The sequence below is a fragment of the Pseudophryne corroboree genome, chromosome 6, assembly GCF_028390025.1.
Source record: "Pseudophryne corroboree isolate aPseCor3 chromosome 6, aPseCor3.hap2, whole genome shotgun sequence".
Taxonomy (NCBI): domain Eukaryota; kingdom Metazoa; phylum Chordata; class Amphibia; order Anura; family Myobatrachidae; genus Pseudophryne; species Pseudophryne corroboree.
Genome location: NC_086449.1, coordinates 358,766,593 through 358,786,116, shown reverse-complemented (window position 1 = coordinate 358,786,116; position 19,524 = coordinate 358,766,593). Strand labels below are relative to the sequence as shown.

General features: G+C 48.7%; 1 protein-coding gene across 2 annotated transcripts in view; it reads right to left on the bottom strand.

Annotated features, from left to right (window-relative positions):
- The window catches only part of ARSA (arylsulfatase A), an 85,272-nt gene that overhangs the window by 28,405 nt on the left and 37,343 nt on the right, over positions 1–19,524 (bottom strand). For both annotated transcript variants that reach the window (XM_063926635.1, XM_063926634.1), the window contains one exon: positions 12,472–12,641. In XM_063926635.1, the coding sequence (XP_063782705.1) occupies positions 12,472–12,641 (170 nt within the window). The remainder of the gene's footprint in view (positions 1–12,471; positions 12,642–19,524) is intronic.

Below are 19,524 nucleotides of genomic sequence, written 5' to 3'. Positions count from 1 at the left end.
AATCCCCATGGTCCTTACGGAGTCCCCAGCATCCACTTAGGACGTTAGAGAAAATAAGATTTTACTCACCGGTAAATCTATTTCTCGTAGTCCGTAGTGGATGCTGGGCGCCCATCCCAAGTGCGGATTGTCTGCAATACTTGTATATAGTTATTGCCTAACTAAAGGGTTATTGTTGAGCCATCTGTTGAGAGGCTCAGTTGTTATCATACTGTTAACTGGGTATAGTATCACGAGTTATACGGTGTGATTGGTGTGGCTGGTATGAGTCTTACCCGGGATTCAAAATCCTTCCTTATTGTGTCAGCTCTTCCGGGCACAGTATCCTAACTGAGGTCTGGAGGAGGGTCTTAGTAGGAGGAGCCAGTGCACACCAGGTAGTCCTAAAGCTTTCTTTAGTTGTGCCCAGTCTCCTGCGGAGCCGCTAATCCCCATGGTCCTTACGGAGTCCCCAGCATCCACTACGGACTACGAGAAATAGATTTACCGGTGAGTAAAATCTTATTTATTATTATTATTATTAGTATCATTATTAATAAATTTATGGTACTACAAGGCAGAGGCGGATTTGCTGCAAGCAACCCAGGTGGCCGCTTATGGCCCAGTGGGTTGAATCATGGAGCCAGGAGGGCATTTCTGATTTTCGCTGAAAAAGGCTGAGCGCTGGACTGGCTGAATACTCCCGGCAGGCTGTCAGTGATTAGACAGCTGCCGGATGCCAGCTTCAGCACTCGCCTGTGTCCTATTTTTTATTTTTATTTTTTTACTTCAGTAATTTTTGTTGAAATTTTACATTTTTCAGAAACACAAATAATACAAACAACCAAAAAAAATATTAAATAAATGGAAACAATGAATACAGGTATATGAGGCAGATTATAGAATACACAGCAATATATATAGATCAAGAAGACACAGGACAGACAGTTAAGTAGAAATAAAGTATCTCACAATACCAAAATACGTAGAGGCCAGTGACGTGCGTTCAGGTGAGGCAGAGCCTTTCCTGCCATACTAACGTTTGTGCCAACGTTTTGACTGTATAAAGTATATGGAAAATACAAAGAATTTGTTTGAAATGTCTTCTTTGCATTATTCTAATAATTTTTATAGCCAAAACTCTGGAGTGAAAAGTCTATGGCAGTGCCTCACCTGATTATTTTCTCCGCACATCTCTGATTAACACTAACCAAATTTCCAGGAGTTTATACTGCTGCACCTGCGTATAATGCCCAGATGTACCCTTTGGCTCATATACTGCATGTAAATCTGGCTCTGGTGCTAGCTAGTGGCTCCTAAGCCATTTAGCTCACCGCACGTCCCTGGTAGAGGCCCACAGGAGCCATGTGAGTCCACGCATTGTAACCACATAATAAAGAGGGGAGTACATGTTCCCATATATCTGTCAGAGTAGATATACATATTGTCAAGCATAGTTAAAATACAAGACATCTGCCAAAGCATCCATAGACAATAAAACAAAACCCTCAAAAACAAACCACCCCAGTAACCCCCCACCCTGTATAGCCTACCCCCCAACTTAGGTATACTTGGATCCCTAAAACCCCAGCCCCCCCCCCCTAAACTATGCTAACTAGCCCCCCCCCCCCCCCCCCAAGACAGATCTTAAGACACAATAAAGGATATTAAGACACATAACTGACGGAGGGCAATGTATTAATGACCTGAGCTAGATTAGGCCCAGCTCTCCCACTGTATAAAAATATTATAGTTCTCACTTACTTAACACCAGATGTCGTAGTGCTATGCATACAGCACAGGCAGAAATAAACAAAAGGACGGGATAAAAAAAATCATATGAAGTAAGCCTATAGAGCGAACGAACATTAGTATAAAGTGACGAGTTACAACCTATTAATCAGGCCAAGTCTCAACCTCCGATGTAGTTACAAAACCAGTCCCAGTTCCGAATATCCAATAACCTACACATGAGTGCATGGAGGGCTGACATAAAAAAAATCCTGAACTCCTCCAGCCATCTGAGGAAACACAAAATTATAGATGAAGCACTTAAAAGGGCAAATCCCTGAACCGTAATCCAACCAGCAGAGATTTTAATCGATCCTTCTGATACTCCACTAAAAAGTCAGAACCTCCAGAAATTGTGTTAAAGTCTAGATCAATAGTATCCGCTGCCTCTGAACAGGATACAGTGGAGAGGAATTCTGTCATAGGGAACATATGAACAGTAGCCAGAGAACTAGGAGATATATCCATTATGTCTTCCAGCTTAGTCAGAAGCCTCTGAGTGGAAGCAGCAATAGGTTGAATTATATGCTGTAGAGTGCTGACCATCTTGAAAACGGATGGCGGTCATTAGGTCGACATGAGTTAGGTCGACATACATTGGGTTGACCACGTTTGGTCAACATGCATTAGGTCGACATGATCATTAGGTCAACATGGTCATCAGGTCGACATGATTTTTTCTTCATTTTTTGACCTTTTTCATACTTAACGACCCACGTGGACTACAAATGGGAACTATAACATTGCCCGAAGCATGGTGAGCGAACACGGTGCACTAATTTGGGTTCCCAGTTACTTTATGCAGAAAACGACACCAAAAAAAAGTTAAAAAAAACCTCGTCAACCTTTTTCCATGTCGACCAAGCACATGTCGACCTAATGACCATGTTGACCTAGTGATCACGTCGACCTAATGCATGTGGACCAAACATGGTCGACCCAATGTATGTCAATCTAACTCATGTCAGCCTAATGAACCACACCCAAAGGAGGGAGCTTACAGGTAAGTAGTGAGCCACAATGCAGTGGAGGGAGTCGGGAGCTAGGATACCAGGCCGCACTGAGGGAAGGCCCGGCCACTCAGGAACTCACCACACCGCGATTCCACCTCAAGACTCCCAGCAATCAGGAATCAGTTCCCCTATAGATGAGCACGCTCAGTACCAGAACGACTGCGAGAATCAGGATAAATGAAGGATATTAGCGGGAGAGCCAGAAAGATGGTACTTTCTCCCAGCTACTCCAGGCAACACCCCAATTTGCCTGTGTCCTATTTAGTGTGTTGTGCGTGTGATGTCATGATGCATGAGCATATGATGTCACACGTACGGAACGAGGAGTGGGCCTGGGACGTGCCCAGAGAAGAGTGAAGACAGTAGAAGGTGAGGTATGTGTTCTGGTGCAGTGGATGGCTGCACCAAGTGCATGCAGTGTGATTTTAAATACACTAGTACCACAACCGTACGTCTGCTACAGTTGGGGATGCATACACTAATGTGAAAGTCACTGGGGCTGGTTTAAATATGGGCGCTCCTAACATCCATTGGTGGAACGGATCATGTAAACCCAGTCCTGGATCTGATTGGACTAGCGAGTCACCTGATAGAATCCAATATGGCTGCATGCATGCAGCCGGACAGACTATGAACACTGCAGGGCAGCACAGTACTGCCAGGAGAAGCACATGACACCTTTGGACAGAACAAGCAGAGCTAAGACCCAGACAGTACTGAATTTTTATCAAACTATTCTTTCTAACCTCCACCTCAATGCTCCTTTCTACATCTACAGCCTCTTTTCCTCACATACTTGTTCCGATCCTCCTCACTCCACTAATGATTGCCACCTCACCTCCTACTTGATCACCACTTCCTACTCTTGGATTCAGGATTTATCCTGTGCCATTCCTAATATCTGGAATGCTCTTCCTCTCACTGTAAGGCTGGGTACACATCACCCCAAGATGTCAGCAGACCCGCCATAACACCAATCCAGGTAAGCATATACACTTAACGATTGGCCGCTCGATATGTCAGTTCTGTTATCCAGCTGGGCAGCAATTTGAACTACCCCAGCCAGCTGTGACGCCAGTCCCTGCATCAAGTGCATGGGCAGTCAGTATATCAGCCATCGGCTGTGCTGCACGCCTGATGTGATATGTCTCACATTATTCACAGACATATCAGGTGTACACACCCTCCAGCAACATATCGGCTCGAACGGCCAATATATCGCTCAGTGAATACCCAGCTTTAGACCTTCATCCAGCCTCCCAGCCTTAAATCTCACTTTTTCATTCTAGCTTACCAACCCCTTTACCTAACCAACCCTGCCCTCTTCTCCCATTGGGTCTGCACATATCCCCTATACTTATAAGATAGTATGAAAGCGCTTTCCCCTTCATCTTCTCTACATAATTATACTAACTGCACACTGCTATCTTGTATCTACTGTATGTGAATTTATATACAGTCTTTATTAGTCTGTACTCATGTATCAGTTTCCTACAGCACACTTGTGGCACCTTATAAATAAATGGTGAGGACAACGACAGCAACACCTTGTGCTTCTATTATTATTATCATCACTTATTTAAAAGGTGCCTAAAAAATCTGCAACATCATACCATTGGAAAGTAGAGCAAATTGCAAGTTACCAACAGGCAAAGTAATGGAAATAAATAATAATGTGCCTAAGAAATAAGAGGCAGGGTTTATTACAGGGGTTCTAATAATGGATACGCAGAAAGAAAGGTGGAAGCAGAAAAGAATGAATTTGCTGTAATAATAATAATAATAATAATAATAATTTAAAAAAAATGCATTACATAGTCCTCTCTCTATATTGCAAGCTATCATGGGCAGAACATCTACATTTTGTACTAATGTTATACTCTAATTAAACTGACTGTAAAAATTCGGGCATTTAATAAAAAAATTTAAAAAAAATAAAAAAAAAATACTAGAATACCCCTTCCTCAAGACACACTCAGATTGGTGAAATAGTTAAAATAACAGCAAAACTTTTTGTATTTTAGATTAGTTTAATTTATGCTTTTGGATTATCTTCAATGACAACTCACAGAGGAATTAATTTACAAAGTGGGTTTGACCTCAGAGTTTAAACTGGCAATGATAATAATAATGATAATAAATAATATTAATAATAATAAAAAATAAGATTTTAAACCTACCGGTAAATCTTTTTCTCCTAGTCCGTAGAGGATGCTGGGGACTCCGTAAGGACCATAGGGTATAGACGGGCTCCGCAGGAGACATGGGCACTATAAATAACTTTAGATGGGTGTGCACTGGCTCCTCCCTCTATGCCCCTCCTCCAGACCTCAGTTAGAGAACTGTGCCCAGAGGAGAGGGACAGTACGAGGAAAGGATTTTTGTTAATCTAAGGGCAAGATTCATACCAGCCCACACCATCCACACCGTATAACCTGGAATATACGCAACCAGTCAACAGTATCAACAAAAACAGCATCAGCCAGAGACTGATCTCAACTGTAACATAACCCATGTGTAAACAATAACTATATACAAGCCTTGCAGAAATACGTCCGCACTGGGACGGGCGCCCAGCATCCTCTACAGACTAGGAGAAAAAGATTTACCGGTAGGTTTAAAATCTCATTTTCTCTTACGTCCTAGAGGATGCTGGGGACTCCATAAGGACCATGGGGATTATACCAAAGCTCCAGACCGGGCGGGAGAGTGCGGATGACTCTGCAGAGCCGATTGAGCAAACATGAGGTCCTCATCAGCCAGGGTATCAAACTTGTAGAATTTTGCAAAAGTGTTTGAACCCGACAAAGTCGCCGCTCGGCACAGCTGTAAAGCCGAGACGCCTCGGGCCGCCGCCCAAGAAAAGCCCACCTTCCTAGTGGAATGGGCCTTTACCGAATTTGGTAACGGTAATCCAGCCGTAGAATGAGCCTGCTGAATCGTGTTACAGATCCAGCGAGCAATAGTCTGCTTAGAAGCAGGAGCGCCAACCTTGTTGGCTGCCTACAGGATAAACAGTGCTTCTGTTTTCCTAACCCGAGCCGTCCTGGCTACATACATTTTTAAGGCCCTGACTACATCAAGGGACTTGGAATCCTCCAAGTCATCCGTAGCCACAGGTACCACAATAGGTTGGTTCATATGAAACGATGAAACCACTTTAGGCAAAAATTGAGGACGAGTCCTTAATTCCGCTCTATCCACATGGAAAATCAGATAGGGTCTTTTGTGAGACAAAGCCGCCAATTCGGACACCCGCCTTGCAGATGCCAAGGCCAACAACATGACCACCTTCCAAGTGAGAAATTTTAATTCAACCGTTTGAAGAGGTTCAAACCAGTGAGATTTTAGGAACTGTAACACCACGTTAAGGTCCCATGGTGCACTGGAGGCACAAAAGGAGGCTGTATGTGCAGCACTCCCTTTACAAAAGTCTGCACTTCTGGGAGAGAAGCCAATTCCTTCTGAAAGAAAATTGATAGGGCCGAAATCTGTACCTTAGTGGAGCCTAATTTTAGGCCCATATCCACTCCTGTCTCTAGAAAGTGGAGAAAACGGCCCAGATGGAATTCCTCAGTAGGAGCATTCTTGGCTTCACACCAAGATACATACTTTCTCCAGATACGGTGATAATGTTTCGCCGTCACCTCCTTCCTAGCCTTTATCAGAGTAGGGATGACTTCTTCTGGAATGCCTTTCCCAGCTAGGATTCGGTGTTCAACCGCCATGCCGTCAAACGTAACCACGGTAAGTCTTGGAACACGCAGGGCCCCTGTTGCAACAGGTCCTCTCTGAGAGGAAGTGGCCACGGATTTTCTGTGAGCATTTCCTGAAGATCTGAATACAAGGCCCTTCGAGGCCAATCTGGAACAATGAGTATTGTCCGCACGCTTTTTCGTCTTATGATTCTCAATATCTTTGAGATGAGTGGAAGAGGAGGGAACACATAGACCGACTGAAACACCCACGGTGTCACCAGGGCGTCTACTGCTACTGCCTGAGGGTCCCTTGACTTGGCACAATACCTCTGAAGCTTCTTCTTGAGGTGTGACGCCATCTTGTCTATTTGAGGAAGTCCCCAATGACTTGTTATCTCTGCAAAAACTTCTTGATGAAGTCCCCACTCTCCTGGATGGAGATTGTGTCTGCTGAGAAAGTCTGCTTCCCAGTTGTCCACTCCCGGAATGAAGACTGCTGCCAAAGCGCTTATGTGAGTTTCCGCCCAGCGAAGAATCCTGGTGGCTTCCGCCATTGCCGCTCTGCTCCTTGTCCCGCCTTGGCGGTTTACATGAGCCACGGCTGTGACGTTGTCTGATTGAATCAGAACCGGTAGGTCGCGAAGAAGATTCTCCGCTTGACGTAGTCCGTTGTATATGGCCCTCAATTCCAGTAAGTTGATGTGTAGACAAGCCTCCTGGCTTGACCATAGTCCCTGAAAGTTTTTTCCTTGTGTGACTGCTCCCCATCCTAGGAGGCTCGCGTACGTGGTCACCAGAACCCAGTTCTGAATGCCGAACCTGCGACCCTCTAGAAGGTGAGCACTCCGTAGCCACCACAGGAGAGACACCCTGGCCCTGGGGGACAGGCTTATTTTCTGATGAATTTGAAGATGGGACCCTGACCACTTGTCCAGAAGATCCCACTGAAACATCCTCGCATGAAACCTGCTGAAGGGGATGGCCTCGTAGGTCACCATCATTTTCCCCAGTACTCGAGTGCATTGATGGACTGACACTCTTTTCGGTTTTAACAGGTCTATGACCATGTTCTGGAGTTCCTGGGCTTTTTCCATTGGGAAAAAAACCCTCTTTTGTTCCATGTCCAGAATCATGCCTAAGAAAGATAGCCGAGTTGTTGGAACCAACTGTGACTTTGGTAGATTCAGAATCCAGCCATGTTGCTGCAGCACTCTCAGGGAGAGCGCCACGCTTTTCAGCAACTGATCTCTCGATCTCGCTTTTATCAGGAGATCGTCCAAGTACGGGATAATTGTGACTCCCTGCCGGCGCAGGAGCACCATCATTTCCGCCAATACCTTGGTGAAAATCCTCGGGGGCCGTGGAAAGCCCAAACGGCAACGTCTGAAACTGGTAATGACAGTCCTGTACCGTGAATATCAGGTACGCCTGATGAGGGGGATATATGGGGACATGAAGGTATGCATCCTTTATGTCCAGTGACACCATAAAATCCCCCCCTTCCAGGTTGGAGATAACTGCCCGGAGCGATTCCATCTTGAATTTGAACTTTTTCAAGTACAGGTTTAGGGATTTTAAATTTAGAATGGGTCTGACCGAGCCATCCGGTTTCGGGACCACAAATAGGGTTGAATAGTACCCCTTCCCGTGTTGAACTAGGGGAACCTCGACAACCACCTGTTATTGACACAGTTTTTGAATTGCAGCTAAAACTATCTCCCTTTCTGGGGAAGAAGCTGGTAAAGCCGATTTGAAAAACCGTCGAGGAGGCACGTCTTCGAATTCCAGCTTGTAACCTTGGGATACAATTTCCATTGCCCAAGGATCCACGTCTGACTGAACCCAGAGTCGAAGACGTGCCCCCACCAGCGCGAGGAAGGAAGAGCCCAGACCTCTTCTGGCCTTATGCGACCGAAAGGACTGCATCTGATATTGCGGCGTTTTCTTTTGCTGTGGGGAAATATAAGGTAAAAAAGTAGATTTAACCGCGGTAGCTGTGGAAACCAGGTCCGCGAGACCTTCCCCAAATAAATCCTCACCTTCGTAAGGCAAAACTTCCATATGCCTCTTTGAGTCTGCATCACCCGTCCATTGACGGGTCCACAGGGCTCGCCTAGCAGAAATCGCCATGGCGTTGGCTCTCGAACCTAGCAGACCAACGTCTCTCTGAGCGTCTCTCATATATAAGACTGCGTCTTTAATGTGACCTAAGGTCAATAAAATGGTATCCCTATCCAGGGTATCAATGTCAGCTGACAAAGTATCCGTCCAAGCCGCAACAGCACTACAAACCCAAGCCGACGCTATTGCCGGTCTGAGCAAGGCACCCGTATGTGTATAAATTGATTTTAAGGTCGTTTCCTGTCTGCGATCAGCAGGATCCTTGAGGGCGGCCGTGTCTGGAGACGGTAGCGCCACCTTTTCGGACAAGCGCATTAACGCCTTGTCCACCCTGGGTGAGGATTCCCACCGTAACCTGTCCTGCATAGGGAAAGGATAAGCCATAAGAATTCTCTTGGGAATCTGCAGTTTCTTGTCTAGAGTTTCCCAAGCCTTTTCAAATAAAGCGTTCAGCTCATGAGATGGGGGAAAGGTTACCTCAGGTTTCTTTTCCTTAAACATGTGTACCCTCTTGTCAGGGACAGAGGGGTCATCTGTGATATGTAAAACATCCTTTATTGCAATAATCATATAATGAATACTTTTGGCCACCCTTGGGTGTAACCTCGAATCATCGTAGTCGACACTGGAGTCAGAATCCGTGTCGGTATCAGTGTCTGCTACTTTGGACAGGGGACATTTCTCAGACCCTGAAGGGCTCTGAGACACAGTCAAAGCCATGGATTGACTCCCTGTTCTATCCCTGGACTCTGCTTTGTCCAATCTCTGATGTAATAAAGACATATTTGCATTTAAAACATTCAACATATCCAACCAATCAGGTGTCGGCGTTGCCGACGGAGACACCACAATCATCTGCTCCACCTCCTCCTTAGATGAGCCTTCCGCTTCAGACACGCCGGCACATGCGTACCGACACCCCCACACACTCAGGGATATATCTATATGGAGACAGTTCCCCAATAAGGCCCTTTGGAGAGACAGAGAGAGAGTATGCCAGCACACACCCAGCGCCACCTGACACTGGAAACAAAATTCCCAGTTAAAACAGCGCTTTTATATATATATATATATATATATATATATATATATATACACTCACTGCGCCAATTAAAGTGCCCCCCCCCCTCTTTTTTGCCCTCTGTCACCGTGTTCAGCTGGGGAGAGTCCGGGGAGCCAGCTTCTCTGCAGTGTGCTGTGGAGAAAATGGCGCTGGTTAGTGCTGGAGGATCAAGCTCCGCCCCCTCAGCGGCGGGCTTCGGTCCCGCTCAAATTTCCAATACTGGCGGGGGATTATTTAATATACTGCCTCCGCAGCATATATATATATATGTTAACCAGTCCCTAGAGGTTTATTATTGCTGCCCAGGGCGCCCCCCCATGCGCCCTGCACCCTTCATTGCCCGCTGTGTGTGTGTGTGTGAGCAATGGCACGCAGCGTTACGCAGAGAAGATCTGAAGTCTTATGCCACCTTTGAAGTCTTCTTTCTTCTTATACTCACCCGGCTTCTATCTTCCGGCTCTGTGAGGAGGACGGCGGCGCGGCTCCGGGACGAACGGCGACAGTGAGACCAGCGTTCCGACCCTCTGGAGCTAATGGTGTCCAGTAGCCTAAGAAGCAGAGCCTATCATTTAAGTAGCAGGGTTTGGATGGTGGCAAGCTGCGCTCAACTCTTTCTAAACGTTATTACAAAGAAGCTGCTATTGGAAATACAGGTTGAGTATCCCATATCCAAATATCCGAAATACGGAATATTCCGAAATACGGACTTTTTTGAGCGAGAGTGAGATAGTGAAACTTGTGTTTTTTGATGGCTCAATGTACACAAACTTTGTTTAATACACACAGTTATTAAAAATATTGTATTAAATGACCTTCAGACTGTGTATATAAGGTGTATATGAAACATAAATGAATTGTGTAAATGTACACACACTTTGTTTAATGCACAAAGTTATAAAAAATATTGTCTAAAATTACCTTCAGGCTGTGTGTATAAGGAGCATATAAAACATAAATGCATTCTGTGCTTAGATTTAGGTCCCATCACCATGATATTTCATTATGGTATGCAATTATTCCAAAATACGGAAAAATCCGATATCCAAAATACCTCTGGTCCCAAGCATTTTGGATAAAGGATACTCAACCTGTATAGGGTTGTCAGGGGTACTCCTTCCCCTAAACAGTTTATGCAACACAAAACAAAGAAGAAAATTTCCAGCGCTTTTCTTTGTATGAACACAATGAAAAAATTTCATAAAAACAACTTTATAAATATATATATTGTTCTTTTATTTTTGTCACAAATTATATAAACGCTTCTTCAAATAAACAGTTTAAAATTATGCTTGTGATCACAAGAAAGTATTCGTTATAAAATACCGGTACGTCTATTTGACTCACATACACAATACATAAACACACACAAACATTAGACACATGTAACTAATTGCTGGTAACTATTTCTGATTTAAAGGGAGTTGATACACTTTGTAGCGGTTTACTCTTCTCCCCTATCCTTTTAAGGATGTTACAGCTTCCAATTATCAAAAGGTTGGGACCATTAATTCCTGGTTTCTTTGTTTTCATGTTAGTACTTCAGTGTACTTTGTATCTTATTTACAGTCTATTTTAAAGACAGGTTCGGGAAACGTCCCGTGATGAAGCTAGTGTCAGTTCAATGTCTCATTGCAGAGACATTGCAGAGAACACTGATCGCCGCCAAACCCGCAGATCCTCACCTGACGCCGGACACCGAGAACGGGGAGCACAGGACCAAGGAGGAGGACGCGGTAAGCGGAAGAAAAGTCTGCCGGCAGACTAACACTGTATTGCATTGCGGAATAACCAATGAGACATTGAACTGACACTAGCTTCATCACGGGACGTTTCCCGAACCTGTCTTTAAAATAGACTGTAAATAAGATACAAAGTACACTGAAGTACTAACATGAAAACAAAGAAACCAGGAATTAATGGTCCCAACCTTTTGATAATTGGAAGCTGTAACATCCTTAAAAGGATAGGGGAGAAGAGTAAACCGCTACAAAGTGTATCAACTCCCTTTAAATCAGAAATAGTTACCAGCAATTAGTTACATGTGTCTAATGTTTGTGTGTGTTTATGTATTGTGTATGTGAGTCAAATAGACGTACCGGTATTTTATAACGAATACTTTCTTGTGATCACAAGCATAATTTTAAACTGTTTATTTGAAGAAGCGTTTATATAATTTGTGACAACAATAAAAGAACAATATATATTTATAAAGTTGTTTTTATGAAATTTTTTCATTGTGTTCATACAAAGAAAAGCGCTGGAAATTTTCTTCTTTATCATTTAAGTAGGTCTGCTTCTCTCCCCTCAGTCCCATGATGCAGGGAGCCTGTTGCCAGCAGTGCTCCCTGAAAATAAAAAACCTAACAAAAGTCTTTTTCAGAGAAACTCAGGAGAGCTTCCCTGTAGTGAGCCCAGTCTCCTCTGGGCACAGGATCTAACTGAGGTCTGGAGGCGGGGCATAGAGGGAGGAGCCAGTGCACACCCATCTAAAGTTCTTTATATTGCCCATGTCTCCTGCGGAGGCCGTCTATACCCCATGGTCCTTACGAAGTCCCCAGCATCCTCTAGGACGTAAGAGAAATATTAATAGAAAAACATTCCAGGATTTGCATTTAATTAGTGCCATTTTCAGTTTTTCGGTCAAACCTGACATGAAACGTCAGCTTGCAAAAACCACCACTTCATAAATATATACCTTAAGAGTCTCGAATGTAGGTGCAAACTTTTCAATTGTCTTCCAACAAATAATAGCACTTTGTTTAAGTTCTAGAGTTGCATCTGATCCTCTCCAAAATCTTTCACTAACCCATTGTCAGAGGTGAAGATGAACAGGGTGTTGTTCTGAATCCCCATGTCCCACACAGTCTGTAACAGTTTCCCCACTGTTCCATCAAACTCCAGCAGAGCATCTCCAAACTTTCCCCTTGCAGAACGTCCTGCATACTGAGCACTTGCAAACTGAGGGTAGTGTGTGTGCTGTGGGGGGAAAAGAAATACAGCAGTTAGAGAAAAACACAAGTTGTGTATGGGAGATTTTGAACACATTGGGACAGATTTACTATCCAGCAGTTTTTCAAAGCATCCAACAGGGGCGGATTGGGATCGAACACCAGCACGGGAAATTTATGGAAGCAACGCTAATGGGGCGGAGTCGGTTGAAGGGAGGGGCCTGTCAAGAGGGCAGGGTCACTCCTCAGAGGTGTTGATTCTGAGATAGACACAATTGGGGCCTCCTTTGCTTTACGTTATGCTAATGTTTACCCGCAACTTTATGCATATGCTGCTACAATGCCCTTCCCTGATGTACATCTGTACGTCTGACTATACAAGGATTGATATCCCACTTTCACTGTCTACTGACACTGCAGTCATGCCTTTACTCTACTTCCGATTTTATTGATTTTTCATTCTACAAACCCCTTTTTTTAACCTTTTATATTTAAAAGGGAGGGGAAGCACACACCACATTCAGCACAGTACAGAGAGGGAGCACACACCACATTCAGCACAGTACAGGGAGGGAGCACACACTACATTCAGCACAGTACAGGGAGGGAGCACACACTACATACAGCACAGTACAGGGAGGGAGCACACACCACATTCAGCACAGTACAGGGAGGGAGCACACACTACATTCAGCACAGTACAGGGAGGGAGCACACACTACATTCAGCACAGTACAGGGAGGGAGCACACACTACATACAGCACAGTACAGGGAGGGAGCACACACTACATTCAGCACAGTACAGGGAGGGGGCACACACTACATACAGCACAGTACAGGGAGGGAGCACACACTACATACAGCACAGTACAGGGAGGGAGCACACACTACATACAGCACAGTACAGGGAGGGAGCACACACTACATACAGCACAGTACAGGGAGGGAGCACACACTACATACAGCACAGTACAGGGAGGGAGCACACACTACATACAGCACAGTACAGGGAGGGAGCACACACTACATACAGCACAGTACAGGGAGGGAGCACACACTACATTCAGCACAGTACAGGGAGGGAGCACACACTACATTCAGCACAGTACAGGGAGGGAGCACACACTACATACAGCACAGTACAGGGAGGGAGCACACACCACATTCAGCACAGTACTGGGAGGGAGCACATGTGGAGATGTGTCCTGTTCCCCAGGACACATCCCAGTTACAGCACGCAGGGGATCTGTGTCCCCTGCGGGAGGGCGTCTTTGACAGCGCTGGGACAGTGTGTCTGTCCCTAGCGCCTGTCAGTAAGCAACAGCGGCGGGTGTCCGGTGCAGGGATTAGACTTTTGCCTGCACCGGATTTACAGCAGCGGCGGGATTTGAAATCCGACGCCATCTGCGAGCCAATCACGGCTCGCGGGACGCCGGCCATTCGGAGGCGGGCGCGGCGAGCCAATTGGCGCTCGCCGCGTCATAGGCCCCAGCCCCCGGCGTCTGATGTCAGACGCCGGGCAGGAGCCGAAGAAGAAGACCATGCGCAGGAGCGCTGAGGACGCAGCCCGGACCGCGGAGAGGAAGGAGGCAGCGTGGAAGGGCGGCGAAGAGCCGGACGGAGGGAGAAGACATCGGACGCGGGAAGAAGAGCTCCGGAGGCCGCTGAAGAGGCCGGAAGACGCCGAGCCCCTGGAAGAAGATGTCCAGCGGCGGCTGGACGCGGAGGAGCGGAGGCGACGCCGTTGGCCAGGACGGATCAGCAGCCGAAGAGGGCGCCTGAGACCCCCGGATCAGGTGAGGCCTCAGTGAGGCTACTCGCACTCCCTCCCCTTTTCCTCCCTAGACCATCAGGGACAGGCATTAGGCCCGTGGGCACAGTTCAGGCACTAGGCCTGTGGGGCAGTTAGGAGTTTGGGGTCACCATTTGATTTGGTGGTTTGGGCGTTAGGCCCAAGCCACCTCAACAGCATGTTAGGCGGGCAATAGGCCCGAGGGGCATATCAGGCAATAGGCCTGTGGGGCATTAGAGGGCATTAGGACCTAGTGTATGTTGGCAAAATTAGGTGGATATAAGGTGACACTGGGTACTAGGCCCAGGTCACCCAACGGGTGACGAGTTAGGCGGACTCTAGGCCCGTGGGTAATGTTGGGCCTCGGGCCCGTGCGCAAATAGAGGGCAATAGGCCCAGGCAAGAAGAGGTACCCCCGAAGGTGAATACAGGTGGCACTGGGCACTAGGCCCAGTCCACTCCAAGGTGTTTAGGCAGGCAGGCCCGCTCGGCCTGGGCCCCTGGAAAGACAGAGTACGGGAGGTGGGTGAGCTGTGCGGCCCCCACTACTTGGTGTTCTGATTCAGGTACTTAAAGGGACAGCACCGTGGTAGTTGCGTGCGCTGTGGAGTGTGATTGGATATGCTGTTACCGTGCAGGGCAAAGTGTGAGCTTGTTAAGTCTGTGTTTAGTTTTGTTGCACCACGCACACAGAGCTAGTTTGAGGGCTCTGCCGTTGTAGTTAGTATAGGGGTGTGACACGAGGTTGGAGTTAGGCCCTGCACGGCTGTTTGCTTGTTTGTTTGCCTCCTTACAGAGACCTGTAAGAGAAGAAGACGTTCGCAGTGCGGAACTGACGGTGAGTAGCATCTGTGTACGTTTGTCCCTTGTCTGTCCCCGAGCGCAGGAATAGGGGTTGCTCACGGACGTGAGAATCCCCTTCATCACACTACGCGCGAGAGTGAGTGTGTGAAATCTGGGTGGCTGAGGCTTTGTGCCAGTGATGACCTTTCACCCAACCGGTGAAGGTCGCCGTCACCCCTGGGTTATCCCCTTTTCCGGTGGAAGAAGGGTTGATACCCCCCCTTAAGGTAGACTATTTTCTCCTCAGCTCGTTCGTCTGTCAGCTCCGAGAGGGAATTGCCGTGTCCGGATCCGGCTGAAGATTGCCAGGTCCGTTGAAGGTTCCGGTACCTGAAGGTGAGAGAGAGCGGCGCCTGGTGAGTACCGAAACTACACCTGCACGGCAGCAGGCACCACCACACGCACCGCCGCCCTCTTACACACACACTACATACAGCACAGTACAGGGAGGGGGAGCACACACTACATACAGCACAGTACAGGGAGGGGGAGCACACACTACATACAGCACAGTACAGGGAGGGGGAGCACACACTACATACAGCACAGTACAGGGAGGGGGAGCACACACTACACACAGCACAGTACAGGGAGGGGGAGCACACACTACATACAGCACAGTACAGGGAGGGGGAGTACACACTACATACAGCACAGTACAGGGAGGGGGAGCACACACCACATACAGCACAGTACAGGGAGGGGGAGCACACACCACATACAGCACAGTACAGGGAGGGGGAGCACACACTACATTCAGCACAGTACAGGGAGGGGGAGCACACACTACATACAGCACAGTACAGGGAGGGGGAGTACACACTACATACAGCACAGTACAGGGAGGGAGCACACACTACATACAGCACAGTACAGGGAGGGGGAGTACACACTACATACAGCACAGTACAGGGAGGGAGCACACACTACATACAGCACAGTACAGGGAGGGGGAGCACACACTACATACAGCACAGTACAGGGAGGGGGAGCACACACTACATACAGCACAGTACAGGGAGGGGGAGCACACACTACATACAGCACAGTACAGGGAGGGGGAGCACACACTACATACAGCACAGTACAGGGAGGGGGAGCACACACTACATACAGCACAGTACAGGGAGGGGGAGCACACACTACATACAGCACAGTACAGGGAGGGGGAGCACACTGCATACAGCACAGTACAGGGAGGGGGAGCACACACTACATACAGCACAGTACAGGGAGGGGGAGCACACACTACATTCAGCACAGTACAGGGAGGGAGCACACACTACATACAGCACAGTACAGGGAGGGAGCACACACTACATTCAGCACAGTACAGGGAGGGAGCACACACTACATACACCACAGTAAAGGGAGGGAGCACACACTACATACAGCACAGTACAGGGAGGGAGCACACACTACATACACCACAGTACAGGGAGGGAGCACACACTACATTCAGCACAGTACAGGGAGGGAGCACACACTACATACACCACAGTACAGGGCGGGAGCACACACTACATACAGCACAGTACAGGGAGGGAGCACACACTACATACACCACAGTACAGGGAGGGAGCACACACTACATTCAGCACAGTACAGGGAGGGGGCACACACTACATACAGCACAGTACAGGGAGGGAGCACACACTACATACAGCACAGTACAGGGAGGGAGCACACACTACATACAGCACAGTACAGGGAGGGAGCACACACTACATTCAGCACAGTACAGGGAGGGAGCACACACTACATTCAGCACAGTACAGGGAGGGAGCACACACTACATACAGCACAGTACAGGGAGGGAGCACACACCACATTCAGCACAGTACTGGGAGGGAGCACATGTGGAGATGTGTCCTGTTCCCCAGGACACATCCCAGTTACAGCACGCAGGGGATCTGTGTCCCCTGCGGGAGGGCGTCTTTGACAGCGCTGGGACAGTGTGTCTGTCCCTAGCGCCTGTCAGTAAGCAACAGCGGCGGGTGTCCGGTGCAGGGATTAGACTTTTGCCTGCACCGGATTTACAGCAGCGGCGGGATTTGAAATCCGACGCCATCTGCGAGCCAATCACGGCTCACGGGACGCCGGCCAATCGGAGGCGGGCGCGGCGAGCCAATCGGCGCTCGCCGCGTCATAGGCCCCGCCCCCGGCGTCTGATGTCAGACGCCGGGCAGGAGCCGAAGAAGAAGACCATGCGCAGGAGCGCTGAGGACGCAGCCCGGACCGCGGAGAGGAAGGAGGCAGCGTGGAAGAGCGGCGAAGAGCCGGACGGAGGGAGAAGACATCGGACGCGGGAAGAAGAGCTCCGGAGGCCGCTGAAGAGGCCGGAAGACGCCGAGCCCCTGGAAGAAGATGTCCAGCGGCGGCTGGACGCGGAGGAGCGGAGGCGACGCCGTTGGCCAGGACGGGTCAGCAGCCGAAGAGGGCGCCTGAGACCCCCGGATCAGGTGAGGCCTCAGTGAGGCTACTCGCACTCCCTCCCCTTTTCCTCCCTAGACCATCAGGGACAGGCATTAGGCCCGTGGGCACAGTTCAGGCACTAGGCCTGTGGCGCAGTTAGGAGTTTGGGGTCACCATTTGATTTGGTGGTTTGGGCGTTAGGCCCAAGCCACCTCAACAGCATGTTAGGCGGGCAATAGGCCCGAGGGGCATATCAGGCAATAGGCCTGTGGGGCATTAGAGGGCATTAGGACCTAGTGTATGTTGGCAAAATTAGGTGGATATAAGGTGACACTGGGTACTAGGCCCAGGTCACCCAACGGGTGACGAGTTAGGCGGACGCTAGGCCCGTGGGTAATGTTGGGCCTCGGGCCCGTGCGCAAATAGAGGGCAATAGGCCCAGGCAAGAAGAGGTACCCCCGAAGGTGAATACAGGTGGCACTGGGCACTAGGCCCAGTCCACTCCAAGGTGTTTAGGCAGGCAGGCCCGCTCGGCCTGGGCCCCTGGAAAGACAGAGTACGGGAGGTGGGTGAGCTGTGCGGCCCCCACTACTTGGTGTTCTGATTCAGGTACTTAAAGGGACAGCACCGTGGTAGTTGCGTGCGCTGTGGAGTGTGATTGGATATGCTGTTACCGTGCAGGGCAAAGTGTGAGCTTGTTAAGTCTGTGTTTAGTTTTGTTGCACCACGCACACAGAGCTAGTTTGAGGGCTCTGCCGTTGTAGTTAGTATAGGGGTGTGACACGAGGTTGGAGTTAGGCCCTGCACGGCTGTTTGCTTGTTTGTTTGCCTCCTTACAGAGACCTGTAAGAGAAGAAGACGTTCGCAGTGCGGAACTGACGGTGAGTAGCATCTGTGTACGTTTGTCCCTTGTCTGTCCCCGAGCGCAGGAATAGGGGTTGCTCACGGACGTGAGAATCCCCTTCATCACACTACGCGCGAGAGTGAGTGTGTGAAATCTGGGTGGCTGAGGCTTTGTGCCAGTGATGACCTTTCACCCAACCGGTGAAGGTCGCCGTCACCCCTGGGTTATCCCCTTTTCCGGTGGAAGAAGGGTTGATACCCCCCCTTAAGGTAGACTATTTTCTCCTCAGCTCGTTCGTCTGTCAGCTCCGAGAGGGAATTGCCGTGTCCGGATCCGGCTGAAGATTGCCAGGTCCGTTGAAGGTTCCGGTACCTGAAGGTGAGAGAGAGCGGCGCCTGGTGAGTACCGAAACTACACCTGCACGGCAGCAGGCACCACCACACGCACCGCCGCCCTCTTACACACACACTACATACAGCACAGTACAGGGAGGGGGAGCACACACTACATACAGCACAGTACAGGGAGGGGGAGCACACACACTACATACAGCACAGTACAGGGAGGGGGAGCACACACTACATACAGCACAGTACAGGGAGGGGGAGCACACACTACATACAGCACAGTACAGGGAGGGGGAGCACACACTACATACAGCACAGTACAGGGAGGGGGAGCACACACTACATACAGCACAGTACAGGGAGGGGGAGCACACACTACATACAGCACAGTACAGGGAGGGGGAGCACACACTACATACAGCACAGTACAGGGAGGGGGAGCACACACTACATACAGCACAGTACAGGGAGGAGGAGCACACACTACATACAGCACAGTACAGGGAGGGGGAGCACACACTACATACAGCACAGTACAGGGAGGGGGAGCACACACTACATACAGCACAGTACAGGGAGGGGGAGCACACACCACATACAGCACAGTACAGGGAGGGGGAGCACACACCACATACAGCACAGTACAGGGAGGGGGAGCACACACTACAT